At 39.9% G+C, this 19739-nt stretch overlaps 1 protein-coding gene and 1 long non-coding RNA gene across 3 annotated transcripts in view; both read right to left on the bottom strand.

Moving 5' to 3' along the window:
- LOC147031502 (uncharacterized) overlaps nucleotides 1-19739 on the bottom strand; it is a 566858-nt gene that overhangs the window by 454787 nt on the left and 92332 nt on the right. The gene's annotated exons all lie outside the window — the stretch shown is intronic.
- ESPL1 (extra spindle pole bodies like 1, separase) overlaps nucleotides 1-19739 on the bottom strand; it is a 180285-nt gene that overhangs the window by 95327 nt on the left and 65219 nt on the right. For both annotated transcript variants that reach the window (XM_085864220.1, XM_085864211.1), the window contains exon 12: nucleotides 17248-17367. In XM_085864220.1, coding sequence (XP_085720346.1) covers nucleotides 17248-17367 — 120 coding nt within the window. The remainder of the gene's footprint in view (nucleotides 1-17247; nucleotides 17368-19739) is intronic.

Below are 19739 nucleotides of genomic sequence, written 5' to 3'. Positions count from 1 at the left end.
GTATCAACAACAAATTAACAAACTTGAAAGAGGACCTCAGGGGGAATGTGCCTGTAAAGTTTCGCCTCAATCTGCACAGCCGTTCTGGAGAAGAAGATTTTTTTTTAAAAACACTAAAAAACAAGATGGCGGCCGAAATACGTCATTGATGACGTCAAGAAAAACATTTTCGTCGGTGATTTTAGGTGTAGATGATGCTCAAAATTTTTCAGATTTTTCCTATACAGCGTTCTACTTGACGAATTTTCACCGGTATATCGCTTCACCTATGACGTCACGAAAAATCACACGTGTTCCCCATAGGGAGCTTAGTAAAATGTATCAAACGAAAAATTTTTCCATTGCACGGTTTCCGAGATACAGATGTCCAAAGTTTATCGCTTTTTTCAAGATGGCGACCGTACCACGTGACCAATGACGTCATAATTATAACGTGATTGTGCTATCAAAAAAGATACATACTATGGTGAAAATTTCGTGTCGATCGGACTTAGTGTCCCAGAGAAAATGATTTTTAAAGCGAAAAAGGGTGCAAAATGCCGGCGGAAAAATAATAATAATAATGCGTAATAATAATAAACAGAAGAAAAACAATAGGGTAACCTGTACTCACAGGGTACCCTAACAAGTGGTGCCAGGCACAACAAATCCCACCCATTTGAGGCATAAAGTTATTTTGGGGATCAAATTTAAATTTGATACATCCTTAACCTGAATGTTGATTGCAAGGAATAGAATAAGGAATATTTTAGTCTTAGTTTGAAGTCAATTAAAGCATTTTTGACGAAGTTATGACCGTAAAATGATTTTGACGTTTCAAGGCCACGTAAGGTCAAAGGTCATGGTGTCAAATGAAAGCCAATAAAGGACTTGAAATATGTCTTCCATGGTAAACACGCATATTCCTAACCTTTTGATTTATAATGGAAAATTTGTAATTTTGACCGATGACCATGACCCCCAAAACTTCCGACCCTACCGATCTTCACAAATATGCATTTTTCACTATAGGAATAGGTAGGATTATAAGTGACAAATAGAATAAGGTTCACTATAAGCTTAGTTTGAAGTAAATCAGATCATTTTTGACGAAGTTGAGCGAAAAACGATTTTGATCTTTTCGTGACCTTGACCTTAACCTTTGATCCAATTGGACCCAAAAGTTAATGGGGTCGTCCAAGGTTCATTGCCCACCTGTGGATTAAATTTGATAGTGTTTGCAAAAGCTGTTTTGCCGTAAAGTTGCTCACAGACGGACAAACAAACAAGCAGTCATAGACTGGAACTTACGAAATCGTCAACTTGACCTCTGACCTTGTCTAATAAAAGCTGTCTCGAGAGAAGGTAGCGACGCAAACCAGAAGTTTCTACGATGATTCTGTACAAAACCATCAAAAATCGAATGTTTAACCTCACTGTGACCTTGACCTTTGACCGATTTTGACCAAAATCTAATCAGCGCGAGCCATCACCCTCCTGAATCACGTGGTGTAATTTGACATTGGTAGCTTCTTCTGTTCTCGAGTTATCGTGCCTACAAACAAACACATAAACACACAACCACACACAAACAGAGGACGGAAGTCATCAATATACTTACGAAATCTAAAGATTTCGTAAGTAACAAACAAAGACAAACAAATCGGACGATTACAATATCCCGCTCCCTCCCTCCGGGGGGCGGGATAATAAAAGCATCAGAACAATCAGAGCCATTCACAGTTTCCACCTTTTAATCATTAAAAAATATTGGGCCAGGAAGCAAAAGTAGTCACTGGAGGATGCAGCTTGAAAATCTTGCTCCAAGAAAACCTGCAGAAGAAGTTTCCTTCTGTCTTCTTGAGTAATATTGTATGAACTGTCTCTCAAATATTTTTCCTATGTACATTGTTGATAACGGGTGCTGCCAAGAAGGGGGCTCAACCTTGAGCAATTAGTCACATTGACATGCGACAAGCCTTTGTACAACCCTTGGAATTCTGATGATTGACTTGAATATTTTCACAATAACCAACATACAAAGCAATACAATAATAAAAGCTAATACAGTATATAACAAGCAATGTAGAAACCCTTAGGCCAAAAAAAAAAAAAAAAATGTTGCATTGGCGTAACGGGTCACTGAAAAATAGGGTAGGTCGGTCGTGATCTTTTTTTTTTTTTTTTTTTTTTCCTAATAAATCCCTCCCAAAATCTCCCCCGGCTCGAGTACCACCCTTTTTGTCGGCGGGTTCTGTCCAAAACACTTCCGGGTTTTTGCGATCGCGATCGCAATCAACAAGATACTTGAAAACGATAGCAAAACAACAAAAATAGCAATAAAATAGGGTCGGCAAAATTTTTCGATAGCAAAAAAAAAAAAAAAAAAAAAAAAAAAAAAAAAAAAAAAAACGTCGGGTCGGCGGAATTTTTAGGGTCGGGCGGGTTACGCCAATGCAACATTTTTTTTTTGGCCTCATGACAGAGACAGATTCAGAATTTGGGGAATCAGTGGTTGAGGTGGGAGAGGTGCACGTGTCAAAGTGGCAATGATTGTTTGCAAGATGACAAATTATTGTCTCCAGATATAATGCTCTGGCAATAACAATAATAATAATAATAACAATAATATTAATAATAACAATAACTAGAACTGCCACTTTATAACTGCTGGCAGTGATGACCGGGTACCCAGTCCGTCCGCCTTTGACACAACTGACACAACGTGAGACTTAAATCATAGTCGCAAAGTTTCGCATTTATCGGATAAGCGGTGCCAGAGAAAACATTATTTAATGGTGATACAAACACAGGCCTGCTTCGAGACGGCGCGGAACAGACGAGTTACGAACCGGGCAGCACAAAGCGTTCAATTTCCTTATTACTGGCGACCAGATTCAAATAATTAAATAATTCTGGCTGCCAAACCACACGGCCGATCAGGTTGAAATTTTAAACTTTTGTTTCCCATGTAGCCTAAATTATAAATATGAAGTTTCGCATATATAGAAGTAGTGGTTCCAGAGTAAACATGAATTAATATTTATCCTTCAATCTAAGATGGCGGCCAAACCATGTGACTTGTGACCTCATAATTTTTACCATGTATGCAGATATCATGGAGGATGACAGACGCAAATTTTCGCTTCGATAGGTTAAGCAGTTCCAGAGAAAACATTATTTAATATTTTTCTTAAATTCAACATGGCTGCCAAACCATGTGACCTATCAATTAGAAATTAACAAACTTGTATTCCCTACTCATGTGCAATAGGGGTGTGAAGTTTCCCCTTGATCAGATCAGGTGTTCTGGAGAAGAAGATGTTTGAAGGTTTTAAGGTAAATTCAAGATGGCCACCAAACCATGTGACCAATCAAGAACAAATTAACAAACTTGAGAAAGGACCTCATGGGGAATATATGTGTGAAGTTTCGGCTTAATCTGTCTTGCCTTTCTGGAGAAGAAGATTTTTAAAATTTATTCATTTTCAATCCAAGATGGCTGACGAACCATGTGACCTATGACATCAGAAATTTATATTCTGCTTCCAACTGGGTATTGGAACACGTTTGTAAAGTTTCGTGTTAATCGGTAAAGGTGCGTTTTTCTATCCAAGATGGCCGCCAAACCATGTGACGTGTGATGTCATAATTTTTACCATGCGTGCATACACGATGGTAGATGATAATTACAAATTTTCGATTCGTTTGGTTCAGCGGTTCCAGAGAAAACATTATTTAATATTTTTCTTAAATCCAAGATGGCGGCCAAACTGTCTAACGTATCAATTCGAAATTAACAAACTTATATCGCCTACGTGTCCCGAATATAATTCTGAAATCTCCCCTTCATCCGACCAGCGCTTCTGGAGAAGAAGATGTTTGAAGGTTTTAGGGTTTTTTCAAGATGGCCGCCAAACCATGTGACCGATCAAGAACAAATTAACAAACTTGAGAAAGGACCTCATGGGGAATATATGTGTGAAGTTTCGTCTTCATCTGTCTTGCCCTTCTGGAGAAGAAGATTTTTAAAATTTATTCATTTTCAATCCAAGATGGCTGCCGAACCTTGTGACCTATGATATCATAAATTTAAATTCTGCTTTCCATCGTCGACCCGAACAAGTTTGTGAAGTTTCGTGTAAATCGGATAAAGTCTATTTTTCTATCCAAGATGGCCGCCAAACCATGTGACTTCTGAGGTAAAATTTTTTTACCATGTATGCAGACTTGAGGGAGGAAGGCACTTGCAAATTTTCGCTTTGATGGCTTATGAAATACCAGAGAAAACATTATTTAATATTTTTCTTAAATCCAACATGGCGGCCAAACCATGTGACCTATCACTTTGAAATTAACAAACTTGCATCGCATACATGTCACGAATATATTTCTGAAATCTCGCCTTCATTGGACCAGCGCTTCTGGAGAAGAAGATGTTTGAAGGTTTTATGGTTTTTTCAAGATGGCCGCCAAACCATGTGACTTATCAACAACAAATTAACAAACTTGAAAGAGGACATCAAGCGGAATGTACTTGTGAAGTTTCGCCTTAATCTGTTCAGCCCTTCTGGAGAAGAAGATTTTTTTAAAAAAACACTAAAAAACAAGATGGCGGCCGAATTACGTCATCGATGACGTCAAGAAAAACATTTTCGTCAGTTATTTTAGGCGTAGATGATGCTCAGAATTTTTCAGATTTTTCCTATACGGCGTTCTACTTGACGAATTTTCACTGGTATATCGCTTCACCTATGACGTCACGAAAAATCACACGTATTCCCGATAGTGAGTTTAGTAAAATGTATTAAACGAAAAAATTTTCCATTGCACGGTTTCCGAGATACAGAGGTCCAAAGTTTATCGTTTTTTTCAAGATGGCGCCCGCACCACGTGACCAATGACGTCATAATTATAACGTGATTGTGCTATCAAAAAAGATACATACTACGGTGAAAATTTCGTGTCGATCGGACTTTGCGTTCCTGAGAAAATGATTTTTAAAGCGAAAACAGGCCGCAAAATGCCGGCGGAAAAAGAATAATAATAATAACTAGAACTGCCACTTTATAACTGCTGGCAGTGATGACCGGGTACCCAGACGTGTCGGCCTTTGATACAACATGGGACTTTCTGCAGATGACAGTCGCAAAGTTTCGCATTGAAAGGATAAGCGGTGCCAGAGAAAACATTATTTAATAGTGATACAAACACAGGCCTGCTTCGAGAGGGCGCGGAACAGACGAGTTCTGAACCGGGCAGCACAAAGCGTTCAATTTCGTTATTACTGGCTTCTAGATTCAAATAATTAAATAATTCTGGCTCCCAAACCGCGTGACCGATCAGGTTGAAATTTTAAACTTTTGTTTCGCATGTCACCTGAATTATAAATGTGAAGTTTCGCATATACAGAGGAAGCGGTTCCAGAGTAAACATTAATTAATATTTATCCTTCAATCCAAGATGGCGGCCAAACCATGTGACTTCTGATGTCATAATTTTCACCACATGTGCAAACACAATTGTAGACGATAAGTGCAAATTTTCGCTTCGCTAGGTTAAGCAGTTCCAGAGAAAACATTATTTAATATTTTCTTAAAACCAACATGGCTGCCAAACCCTGCGCCCGATCCCGTTGAAATTTCAAACCCTCATTCCGCATGACTGTTGCACCATAAAGGTGATGCTTCACATTTATTGATGCAGTAGTACCAGAGTAAACATTAATTAATATTTTTCCTTCAATCCAATATGGCTGCCAAACGTTGCGTCGTACCTCAAAAAGGGGGTTGGAACTTTTATTCGTCAAGGAGAGGCGGTCATAGTGGTCGAGTTTCGCCTGGATCTGTTCAGCCGTTTCAGAGAAAAAGACGTTTGAAGATATTGTTTTTCAATCCAAGATGGCTGACGAACCATGTGACCTATGACATCAGAAATTTATATTCTGCTTCCAACTGGGTATTGGAACACGGTTGTGAAGTTTCGTGTTAATCGGTTAAGGTGCGTTTTTCTATCCAAGATGGCCGCCAAACCATGTGACGTGTGACGTCATAATTTTTATCATGCGTGCATAATGCCCTCTCGATGATAATTACAAATTTTCGATTCGTTTGGTTAAGCGGTTCCAGAGAAAACATTATTTAATATTTTTCTTAAATCCAAGATGGCGGCCAAACCATGTGACTTATCAATTCGAAATTAACAAACTTATATCGCCTTACTCTCCCGAATATAGTTCTGAAATCTCCCGTTCAGTGGACCAGCGCTTCTGGAGAAGAAGATGTTTGAAGGTTTTAGGGTTTTTTCAAGATGGCCACCAAACCATGTGACCGATCAAGAAGAAATTAACAAACTTGAGAAAGGATCTCATGGGGAATATATCTGTGAAGTTTCGTCTTAATCTGTCTTGCCCTTCTGGAGAAGAAGATTTTTAAAATTTATTCATTTTCAATCCAAGATGGCTGCCGAACCTTGTGACCTATGATATCATAAATTTAAATTCTGCTTTCCATCGTCGACCCGAACAAGTGTGTGAAGTTTCGTGAAAATCGGATAAGGTCTATTTTTCTATCCAAGATGGCCGCCAAACCATGTGACTTCTGAGGTAAAAAATTTTTACCATGTATGCAGACTTGAGGAGGAAGGCAATTGCAAGATTTCGCTTCGATGGCTTATGAAATACCAGAGAAAACATTATTTAATATTTTTCTTAAATCCAACATGGCGGCCAAACCATGTGACCTATCACTTTGAAATTAACAAACTTGCATCGCATACATGTCCCGAATATAGTTGTGAAATCTCGCCTTCATGGGACCAGCGCTTCTGGAGAAGAAGATGTTTGAAGGTTTTAGGGTTTTTTTCAAGATGGCCGCCAAACCATGTGACGTATCAACAACAAATTAACAAACTTGAAAGAGGACATCAGGGGGAATGTACGTGTAAAGTTTCGCCTTAATCTGTCCAGCCCTTCTGGAGAAGAAGATTTTTTTTAAAAAACACTAAAAAACAAGATGGCGGCCGAATTACGTCATCGATGACGTCAAGAAAAACATTTTCCGCAGCAATTTTAGGCGTAGATGATGCTCAGAATTTTTCAGATTTTTCCTATATGGCGTTCTACTTGACGAATTTTCACTGGAATATCGCTTCACCTATGACGTCACGAAAAATCACACGTGTTCCCATAGGGAGCTTAGTAAAATGTATCAAGCGAAAAAATTTTCCATTGCACGGTTTCCGAGATACAGATGTCCAAAGTTTATCGCTTTTTTCAAGATGGCGACCGTACCACGTGACCAATGACGTCATAATTATAACGTGATTGTGCTATCAAAAAAGATACATACTGTGGTGAAAATTTTGTGTCGATCGGACTTAGTATCCCAGAGAAAATGGTTTTTAAAGCGAAAAAGGGTGCAAAATGCCGGCGGAAAAAGAAAAATAATAATAATAATAATAATAAACAGAAGAAAAACAATAGGGTACCCTGTACTCACAGGGTACCCTAACTAGAACTGCCACTTTATAACTGCTGGCAGTGATGACCGGGTACCCTGTCCGTCCGCCTTTGATACAACATGGGACTTTGTGCAGATGACAGTCGCAAAGTTTCGCATTCATCGGGAAAGTGGTTCCAGCAAAAAAACATGATTGAAGAGTGATACAAACAGAGGCCTGCTTCGATATGGCGTGGGACTGAAGAGCTACGAACCGGGCAGCACAAAGCGTTCAATTTCCTTATTACTGGCGAACAGATTAAAATGATTAAATAATTCTGGCTGCCAAACCACGTGACCGATCAGGTTGAAATTTTAAACTTTTGTTTCGCATGTCGGCTAAATTACAAATGTGGAGTTTCATATATATAGAAGCAGCGGTTCCAGAGTAAACATTAATTAATATTTATCCTTCAATCCAAGATGGCGGCCAAACCATGTGACTTGTGACGTCATAATTTTCACCACATGTGCAAACACGATCGGCGACGATAAGTGCAAATTTTTGCTTCGCTTGGTTAAGCAGTTCCAGAGAAAACATTATTTAATATTTTTCTTAAAACCAACATGGCTGCCAAACCCTGGGCCCGATCCCGTTGAAATTTCAAACCCTCATTCCACATGACTGTTCCACCATAAAGGTGATGTTTCACATTGATTGATGCAGTTGTTCCAGAGTAAACATTAATTAATATTTTTTCCTTCAATCCACTATGGCTGCCAAACGTTGCATCGTATCTCAAAGAGGGTGAGAACTTTTTATTCGTCATGGAGAGGCGGTCATAGTGGTGGAGTTTTGCCTGGATCTGTTCAGTCGTGTCAGAGAAAAAGACGTTTTAAGATATTATTTTTCAATCCAAGATGGCTGACGAACCATGTGACCTATGACATCACAAGTTTATATTCTGCTTCCAACTGGGTATTGGAACACGTGTGTGAAGTTTCGTGTTAATCGGTAAAGGTGCGTTTTTCTATCCAAGATGGCCGCCAAGCCATGTGACGTGTGACATCATAATTTTTAACACTCGTGCAGACACGATGGTAGATGATAATTGCAAACTTTCGATTCGTTGGGTTAAGCGGTTCCAGAGAAAACATTATTTAATATTTTTCTTAAATCCAAGATGGCGGCCAAACCGTGTGACTTATCAATTGGAAATTAACAAACTTATATCCCCTATGTGTCCCGAATATACTTCTGAAATCTGCCCTTCATCCGACCAGCGCTTCTGGAGAAGAAGATGTTTGAAGGTTTTAGGGTTTTTTCAAGATGGCCGCCAAACCATGTGACGTATCAACAACAAATTAACAAACTTGAGAAAGGACCTCATGGGGAATATATGTGTTAAGTTTCGTCTTGATCTGTCTTGCCCTTCTGGAGAAGAAGATTTTTAAAATTTATTCATTTTCAATCCAAGATGGCTGCCGAACCTTGTGACCAATGATATCATAAATTTAAATTCTGCTTTCCATCGTCGACCCGAACAAGTGTGTGAAGTTTCGTGTAAATCGGATAAAGTCTATTTTTCTATCCAAGATGGCCGCCAAACCATGTGACTTATGAGGTAAATTTTTTTTACCATGTATGCAGACTTGAGCGAGGAAGGCACTTGCAAATTTTCGCTTCGATGGCTTATGAAATACCAGATAAAACATTATTTAATATTTTTCTTAAATCCAACATGGCGGCCAAACCATGTGACCTATCACTTTGAAATTAACAAACTTGCATCGCATACATGTCACGAATATAGTTCTGAAATCTCGCCTTCATTGGACCAGCGCTTCTGGAGAAGAAGATGTTTGAAGGTTTTAGGGTTTTTTCAAGATGGCCGCCAAACCATGTGACGTATCAACAACAAATTAACAAACTTGAAAGAGGACCTCAGGGAGAATGTGCGTGTTAAGTTTCGCCGCAATCTGCACAGCCGTTCTGGAGAAGAAGATTTTTTAAAAAAAACACTAAAAAACAAGATGGCGGCCGAATTACGTCATCGATGACGTCAAAAAAAACATTTTTGACGATGAATTTTGGTGTAGATGACGCTCAGAATTTTTCAGATTTTTCCTATATGGCGTTCTACTTGACGAATTTTCACCGGTATATCGCTTCACCTATGACGTCACGAAAAATCACACGTGTTCCCCATAGGGAGCTTAGTAAAATGTATCAAACGAAAAAATTTTCCATTGCACGGTTTCCGAGATACAGATGTCCAAAGTTTATCGCTTTTTTCAAGATGGCGACCGTACCACGTGACCAATGACGTCATAATTATAACGCGATTGTGCTATCAAAAAAGATACATACTATGGTGAAAATTTTCTGTCGATCGGACTTAGTGTTCCAGAGAAAATGATTTTTAAAGCGAAAAAGGGTGCAAAATGCCGGCGGAAAAATAATAATAATAATAACTAGAACTGCCACTTTATAACTGCTGGCAGTGATGACCGGGTACCCAGTCCGTCCGCCTTTGATACAACATGGGACTTTCTGCAGATGACAGTCGCAAATTTCCGCATTGAAAGGATAAGCGGTGCCAGAGAAAACATTATTTAATGGTGATACAAACACAGGCCTGCTTCGAGAGGGCGCGGAACAGACGAGTTGCGAACCGGGCAGCACAAAGCATTCAATTTCGTTAGAACTGGCTTCCAGATTCAAATAATTAAATAATTCTGGCTCCCAAACCACGTGACCGATCAGGTTGAAATTTTAAACTTTTGTTTCGCATGTCACCTGAATTATAAATGTGAAGTTTCTCATATATAGAGGCAGCCGTTCCAGAGTAAACATTAATTAATATTTATCCTTCAATCCAAGATGGCGGCCAAACCATGTGACTTGTGATGTCATAATTTTCACCACATGTGCAAACACGATGGGAGACTATAAGTGCAAATTTTCGCTTCTCCAGGTTAAGCAGTTCCAGAGAAAACATTATTTAATATTTTTCTTAAAACCAACATGGCTGCCAAACCCTGGGCCCGATCCCGTTGAAATTTCAAACCCTCATTCCGCATGAGCGTTCCACCATAAAGGTGATGTTTCACATTTATTGATGCAGTAGTTCCAGAGTAAACATTAATTAATATTTTTCCTTCAATCCACTATGGCTGCCAAACGTTGCGTCGTACCTCAAAAGGGGGTGAGAACTTTTTATTCGTCATGGAGAGACGGTCATAGTGGTGGAGTTTCGCATGGATCTGTTCAGCCATTTCAGAGAAAAGATGTTTGAAGATATTGTTTTTCAATCCAAGATGGCTGACGAACCATGAGACCTATGACATCAGAAATTTATATTCTGCTTCCAACTGGGTATTGGAACACGCGCGTGAAGTTTCGTGTTAATCGGTAAAGGTGCGTTTTTCAATCCAAGATGGCCGCCAAATCATGTGACGTGTGACATCATAATTTTTAACAAGCGTGCATACTGCCTGCTAGATGATAATTACAAATTTTCGATTCGTTTGGTTAAGCGGTTCCAGAGAAAACATTATTTAATATTTTTCTTAAATCCAAGATGGCGGCCAAACCATGTGACTTATCAATTCGAAATTAACAAACTTATATCGCCTTACTCTCCCGAATATAGTTCTGAAATCTCCCCTTCAGTGGACCAGCGCTTCTGGAGAAGAAGATGTTTGAAGGTTTTAGGGTTTTTTCAAGATGGCCGCCAAACCATGTGACGTATCAACAACAAATTAACAAACTTGAGAAAGGATCTCATGGGGAATATATCTGTGAAGTTTCGTCTTAATCTGTCTTGCCCTTCTGGAGAAGAAGATTTTTAAAATTTATTCATTTTCAATCCAAGATGGCTGCCGAACCTTGTGACCTATGATATCATAAATTTAAATTCTGCTTTCCATCGTCGACCCGAACAAGTGTGTGAAGTTTCGTGAAAATCGGATAAGGTCTATTTTTCTATCCAAGATGGCCGCCAAACCATGTGACTTCTGAGGTAAAATTTTTTTACCATGTATGCAGACTTGAGGGAGGAAGGCAATTGCAAATTTTTGCTTCGATGGCTTATGAAATACCAGAGAAAACATTATTTAATATTTTTCTTAAATCCAACATGGCGGCCAAACCATGTGACCTATCACTTTGAAATTAACAAACTTGCATCGCATACATGTCCCGAATATAGTTGTGAAATCTCGCCTTCATGGGACCAGCGCTTCTGGAGAAGAAGATGTTTGAAGGTTTTAGGGTTTTTTCAAGATGGCCGCCAAACCATGTGACGTATCAACAACAAATTAACAAACTTGAAAGAGGACATCAGCGGGAATGTACTTGTAAAGTTTCGCCTTAATCTGTCCAGCCCTTCTGGAGAAGAAGATTTTTTTAAAAAAACACTAAAAAACAAGATGGCGGCCGAATTACGTCATCGATGACGTCAAGAAAAACATTTTCCGCAGCAATTTTAGGCGTAGATGATGCTCAGAATTTTTCAGATTTTTCCTATATGGCGTTCCACTTGACGAATTTTCACTGGAATATCGCTTCACCTATGACGTCACGAAAAATCACACGTGTTCCCCATAGGGAGCTTAGTAAAATGTATCAAGCGAAAAAATTTTCCATTGCACGGTTTCCGAGATACAGATGTCCAAAGTTTATCGCTTTTTTCAAGATGGCGACCGTACCACGTGACCAATGACGTCATAATTATAACGTGATTGTGCTATCAAAAAAGATACATACTGTGGTGAAAATTTTGTGTCGATCGGACTTAGTATCCCAGAGAAAATGGTTTTTAAAGCGAAAAAGGGTGCAAAATGCCGGCGGAAAAAGAAAAATAATAATAATAATAATAAACAGAAGAAAAACAATAGGGTACCCTGTACTGACAGGGTACCCTAATAATGCGTAATAATAATAATAATAAACAGAAGGAAAACAATAGGGTACCCTGTACTCACAGGGTACCCTAATAATAATAAATAAACATAAGAAAAACAATAGGGTACCCTGTACTGACAGGGTACCCTAATAAAGCCAAGTAACATGAGATAAGATCTAAAAAGCTACATCACTTAAAATTACATGCTAGACTCGATGCAAAGTTCATTTCTTTCTGAACAATTGTATTGTATATTTACTACTGATAAAGAAAAATAAAAGATGGCTCTTCTTAACCTTAGGGCTGACAGGATGGATGAGCGGTATGCACACTCTACTCCAAGCTGTCTAGCCTGAGTTTGAATGTCGGCCCAGCTATAAACTGTCATTCCAGCGTTTTACAGGCAGGGCGATTCATTAATGTTTGTGTGCGTGCGTCGACCCTCAGATGGCCATTAAACTGAGCATCCCATCTGGCAGAAATCAGTTGGTGGACATTAAAGACACCATGGTGTACTTTGCGAATAGCAGGCGAGCTATCGCAAGCACCATGAACAAATTCAAATTCCTGTTCTAACCACTGCTGGGAAAGCAATGGCAAACCAGCCAGCATAATCCTTGCCAAGAAACTGCTTCAGTAGGATTGACACTGAAACTTCAAATCAATTCTTAACCTATAAAATATCTCATTTATATATTCTAGATTTTAAAATCTCTTGCATTTATTACAAAAATTGGACTAACGAGCTTTAAAGAAAATAAGAAAAACCAAACACGTGCTATTTATGATATCAAATATTCAATGCAGTAACAAAGAAAATAAACAAATAAATAATCTAGATGGTTCATAGAACACCTTACCCGATGCAGTGTTCAAGTAGATAATTCAATTGAAATAAAAGAATGATTTTAAAGAGTGTATATAAAAATAAAAATAAAAAGATTTCAAAGGTTGTAGAAGAAGAAGAAGAAAAAAAATCCAGAAGTTTACCTCTCCAGATTGCGAGTGCCATTTACACCACCTTATTTAACAAGTTACATTTGTTATTCATGCCTGTTTGTGCCCTTTATGATGTCAGGTTTCCCGTTTGGAATTATTTTACATTTTGATTAATTGCCAGACAGGTATAAAATACTGCTAAACTCCAGGTTTGTTTTCCCAATTAGTGTTCAAAATACAAAATTCAATTGAAATAAAGTTGTTCCTCGATATGCCTGGTGTTGGCTTAATGGTTAAGGTAGTGGGCTTGGGATCCTAGGGTCCTGAGTTCAAATCCCGCTCAGCGGTTGAATTAACACCAGGTGGGGTTGACTCTGCCTGTCATCCTTCCGAGGTCGGCAAAATGAGTGCCAGCATGCTGGTATACTGTGTCGGAGTGGCGACCCGTCCAGGATTGTTCCCAATAGCCAAGGAGACTGCTTCGGCGGCACCAACGCTCTGCACAGAGTATGGTCCTAATGGATGGATGGATGTTCCTCGATCATAAACCAACGTTTGGAGACACACGAACAGATGGACAGACAGAAGTAAACCAATTGCACAACCTGGCTCTTCGCTTTGCATGTGTGGGGTAATAAGGAACGAGGTAAATACCCTTTAACATTTCAGAGTAAGGTGTTTATACCAGTATGTCTTTGCTTAAACGATGAACAGCAAACAAATTCAACAGCCTCCAACTGACAGACCAATTAAAAGAGCCTCTCCTGACCCCTTGCAAATGGGCAAGGCCAAACACCTCCATTCGCAATTATAGAAAACAATGCAGTGTGAAGGAAGATGAGACTATGAAAAAAGGAGGACTATAACAAAACTTGAGTTTACAAGGTAAAAGTAGAGATTAAATATATATATATATATATATATATATGTATATATATATATATATGTATATATATATATATATATATATATATATATATATATATATATATATATATATATATATATATATATATATAGTTATGGTTGTGGAAATTCACATTACACCATAAAGGGTCCTCAGGTGAGATATCTCAATAAGTCCATGTGTAGTTAGCCCACACCTGTTGTATAGAGGGAATTTATGTGATCCATTCGGGCTGCGATCCTTCAGTTAGCCATTTTTCTTTCTCTATGGTTATTTTCGACCATTAAGCCGCCAACAACGCAAACACCACCACCTTCGACTTTACCTTCACAACTCCATCCCGCAAACATCGCTTCACCGCCATTCCCAAACGACGCCCGCCAACCACCAAAACCACAGAAAACCTTCCACCACCTTCGCCTTTCTCCTTCACAACCATTCCCAGACACCACCAGTCAACACCAAACGTCGTGCTGTCCAGGAGCCGTTCGGTAGTTGGTGCCTAACGCGTCGAGCCGCGGGTCCAAATGCGAGAGGCGTTCGGATCAGAAATGCTTCACGCCCACTTCTCCTCCGTCCAATAGGCGAGCGCGAGGCAGTTTGGCCCCGCCTACAGGCGCGTGTATGTGAATTCCGTTTATGCAAATATGCGGATAAGGGGAGGTTCACACCCTTTTTTGCCCGACCAATGGCTGACCAGGGGGGCGGCGTGGCCCCGCCTCCAATCGCGTTCTGATCCTGGAATTTGCATATTGGCTTCTCCTGCCGCCGATAAAGACGCGAGAACAAGGCGGCTCGTTGTTGTTGCGTGTTGGGTATTGCGTGTTGGGTGTTGGGCTGGCTGGTCGAGTCCAAGTTGAGTGCACGCGGTGGAGCTGCAGCCAGCTGGTCGGGGCAAGGGAGCTCAGGTCCGAGTCAAAGGAGGTCGGCGACGAGGTTGCGGTGTGCGGGATCGCTCGTCTCGTCGCGGGACTCAAGCCAGCCAGCCATTGCCCTCTCCCTGAGCATCAACGATTCCCCCTCCCCCCATTCGTGCTGAGATAGTGCCGAGGGGGCCCCGTTCCTCCCCCACCCTAAACGTGGTGCCAACAAGACCGCTCGCGCGGAGCATGCCGGGGAAGACTCGCCGACCCCGCCAGGGCGCGGAGTCGGGGCCCAGCGGCATGAACATTGCGGCTTGCCCGCCATCGCGTCACGAGGACGCGGGTAAGACCTCCCCGGTCTCGTGGACCTGGCCGATCCTCCAGGATCCACGTACATTTGGTCTACGGGCCTGTCTGCCTCCTTGACTGAGGGTGGCTTTCTTCCTTAGCTTTTTGCGTAAATGCTTGTGGTGGCGCCGTCTTTCAAGTAAAACTGTGTAAGTGTTGCCGTGTGTACGCGTATAGTGGGTTTTAACTGTTTTTCTTACATTTGCTTTTTGTGCATTTTGTGTGGCTGAATATACCAGCTTGTCTTGTGTCTGCGTGTGTAAATAAAATGCTTGCTTGTTGAACTGTTCCCGCTCTGCTTAGTCTCCTTTCTTTTTATTGACTCTCCATTCTGCATCACGTAAAGGATTGGCAGTGGGGTTTAGACACCCAATAAATAATCACGTCAGTCGAGGTCAGCGATAACACCGCTCGGTTATCACTGTAGCACGGAACGGACCGCTTAAGCGGTTCGTGTCCTAGGCTGACCTGCGGCGAGGTACGATCGCCCGATTAACCATCCGTGTAGGTACTTAGGTAAGTCGAGTTTGGCGAACAACCCTATCCTACGCGGGTGGGCGATTGGCAGTATTGTGGTGAGGTCGAAAGACCCACCCGTGACTGGCTCCGGGCGGTAGTTCCCGGAGGGTCACGACTGAATTGTCCGTTCTGGTGGGCGAGGCGGCCGCCATTCGAGTTGAGCGGCCGATGACACGCCGGCGGGCGCGAATTCGCAACAATATATATATAAACATATATATATATATATACATACACACATACATATATACATACATACATACATACAGTCATACAGTCATGCGCCACATTACGACATTTCGGTCAACGACGGATCGCATATTCGACGGTGGTCCCATAAGATTATAAGGAGCTTAAAAATTCCAATCGCCTAGTGATGTCATTGTGCTGCCAGTCATATAAAAGTAAAGTATAGCACATACAATTATGTACAGTACATAATACTTGATAATGATAACTACAGTGTGGCCCCATTATAACGGGATCGTTGAGGTCCATAAAATGTCATCGCGAAAAAAAAAGCGGGGTTGCACTAAATCGGGATTCAAGAAAAGCAGCGTTCAAACTGACCCAATGTTGACCTAAAATCCTAAAACACCCCTATTTTCGCCCGATTTGACTTGTTTACCTTCCAGCAAGTAAATTAAATTTGAGTTAAAAAAAATTCCGTGAATAAATCGTTGTTACAGTCGAAATTAAAACACAAATTAACTTTTAGTTTTTTTTAGTAAAGCCTGTCGTAAAGTTAAGCTTTTTATGTTGTTAAAAACATTAATTTTAAGTAAAGCTTTTTATGTTGTTAAAACATTCGCACTGTTCCGAAAATATATCACAACTGATAGGTGCTCGTTTCTTCATTTTAAATTATAACAACGATGCAATGATTATTTATAAAATCCAAACGCTATTTATTCACCTTTCTATAATCGATGCAAGAGAAGATTGTAAGCAGCTGCTAACAACACACATGGCTGTCATGAACAGCACAAAGGTAAAACGAGCGAGTCTTCCGTCGATCTTAGATGTGTGTTACAATTTCCTACAGTATGCTGAACAGGTTTGTAGCCGAGGAGCAATAGGCTATACCATATAGCCTAGGTGTGTTGTAGGCTATACCATCTAGGTTTGTGCAAGTACACTCTATGATGTTCGCACAATGACGACATTGCTCAACGACGCATTTCTCAGAACGTATCCCCGTCCTTAAGTGGCGCATGACTGTATATACATATACATATACATGTATATATATATATTTTTCTTTTTTTAAAAATTCAATTGACCAGGAAGATGGTTGAGGGGTTTGTCAGTTCCACAATATTGTTATTCGGCACAAAGCGTACCTGTCCAGTAGAAAGCAACCAATAGCTTTGGGTAAACCAAACTGTCTCTTGTAAGAATGCAAGATCCTCGCCAGCTTCTGCAGCACGCTGTAGCTCAGCTTCTGCTTTATCGACAAACAGCTATGAAAAAGGGAAGAAAAAAGAAATTATCAGTTTAAAAAAAAAAAAAAAAGTAGAGGAAAACATAGTACCATTATCAACACTGCATACAAAACTTGTGCTCAAAAACAGTGGCTAAGGTTCACGGAAGAGCTGGGTTATGAAACATTGCACAAGATAAGGACAACAGAAAACAGCAATGTACTTTTACACGTATTGCAAGAATATGAGCACAGTACCCGCCCAATGGGCGATCTCGTTCCAAGCAAGCAACACGTTCGTCTAATAGTCTGGATGCAGAACTGGAATTTTACCCGAGGTGTGTTTTGGAGTACATACACAATTATATTGCAGATTCTGGTAACATAGACTATACTAAACTCAAATCCGAGTGATGCCACTTTGTCACGCTTGAGCAATTTTTTTTAGGAGCAAAATTCAAAATGGCCACCATCAAAACCGTTTTTTTGCCGTAACTCGGCCAAAAATCGAGATATGAACCCGATTTCAGTGGCAAACCCTATGTTTTGGGGGTCAAGGAATACACTGATATGTTTAAATAAACCATACAACTCATAATAATAGTCTATATAGCAATTTTTCTATTTAGATATAATATTTTGACTGAAAAAATATCGACCGAACTATTTTCAGCTGAAACTATGCCCAAAATCTATATGAACCTGATTTAAGTGGTAAACAGTATATTGTATTGTAACAGTATATTGTATTGTATATCTTTATTTCCAACAGTACAGTTGAGTAATACAATGATTAGGTAACTACAAACTATAATTAATTATATTAATACATAACCAAATAAACGTAATAAGCAAGGTTTACACAAATTTTACACAAATTTAAATCCAAAAAGGGGTCTGTACATGCTATCAACTATGAATAAACTGATTGGTTGCTGTTGAACTTCTTTCATTCTGCTTTCACTCAATCTCACATACAAGACAGCTGCATAAATCAAATAACTAGTGTTCACTCAAGTTCCACAGCTTCGCTTGCTGATTCAGACTTTTTTTGTCGTTCTGATATTCCTCCATACCATGGCAGCCACAGAACAATGAACAGGAGAGCCTGGTGGCAGAGCAACTACATCTATTCGTTACACAGGGTCGCACTGAGCTGCACCCACACCTGATAGTCTTGAGAACATTATCAGGAGCCCTGATGACATCTGGAGGCAGAGACACAGGGAACAACATGCTCGACATTTCATTTGACCATCCATGACTAGTTGGATCGATCAATGGTGGGTCTGGATCTAATGCAGCCCGCCATATTGCTGCCTGCAAATGCGCCCTGAGAACGTGTTGGATGAAAGCCACAGTGGTTGGTGGTAGAGTTTTTAACTCTGATGGTGATGTCAGCTATCTTTGAAGACCAGACATCAAATCGCATAGCTGACATGTCTTCTGTTTCCTGGGATCCATAGCAAGCAGCAAAGAAGGCAGTTGCTTCAGATATGGCATCTGTTCGGCGCGTTCTCTTCACGACAAGCTCTTCATCTTTTTCTTTCTTCTGTAACAAACGTTTAATGTGCGTCTTGGAAGTGTATGTTGCAACGCAATTCTTGTGTGTATATAGTGTCTCAGTAAAGTCTTGTAATAGGGTTTCCAGAGCGACATGCCACCCATCACCTCTACGTTTGCTCGCTTCTACGATGGTGTTGAGCCTTTCAGGTCCAGCTACACTCATTGGCTGTTTACTGGCACTGCATTTCATGCGACTATTGAGCAGGCAAGGAATGTTAAGCTGTGATGCCATCGTTCAGTTCAAGCGGATTCAAGATCACAGCTGTCGAACATTGTCACGAGAAAAAGACAAGCAGAAATGTTCAATTGTTTTTAGATCAATATAATGCAAAACAATCACGAAATAACTGTGTCTTACATTAATTGTTCAGAAAGTTAAACACCCCGATGCATTCTTAAATGGAAGACATTTACAAGGGGTGATGAACAAATTAATCATTTCATTTATTTGTAAAATACATGTATAAAAAAAAATAAATAAAAAAAATCAAAAAAAAAATCAGAAAACCTGTTCCCACCCTTTGTACTTTAAACATCATCAACACAAATGGTTGCTATGGTATCAAAACAATCATGATATGAAGATACAAAAACGTCTTGCTTTCAAAGGAAAATTGATTAGTCGACCGATAATACTTTACTGTTAATTAACACACAGTTTTTCACGTTTCTTTAAAAATATCCAAGCATATATAACTTACTTGATCTGTTGATACAGTTCATTGATCTTCATGGCAGCCATTTTTTGTCACAACTGTACTGGGGAAAAAACTGCTCTGTGAAAAATTATTTTTTAACACTTTTCTCGCTATACCATGAAACTGAATTGGAACCGTGCTACAGCTA

Source organism: Eptatretus burgeri, chromosome 2 (assembly GCF_056783735.1).
Source record: "Eptatretus burgeri isolate ZD-2024b chromosome 2, Ebu_testis_v1, whole genome shotgun sequence".
Taxonomy (NCBI): Eukaryota; Metazoa; Chordata; class Myxini; order Myxiniformes; family Myxinidae; genus Eptatretus; species Eptatretus burgeri.
This window is presented reverse-complemented; position numbering and strand designations above follow the sequence as displayed.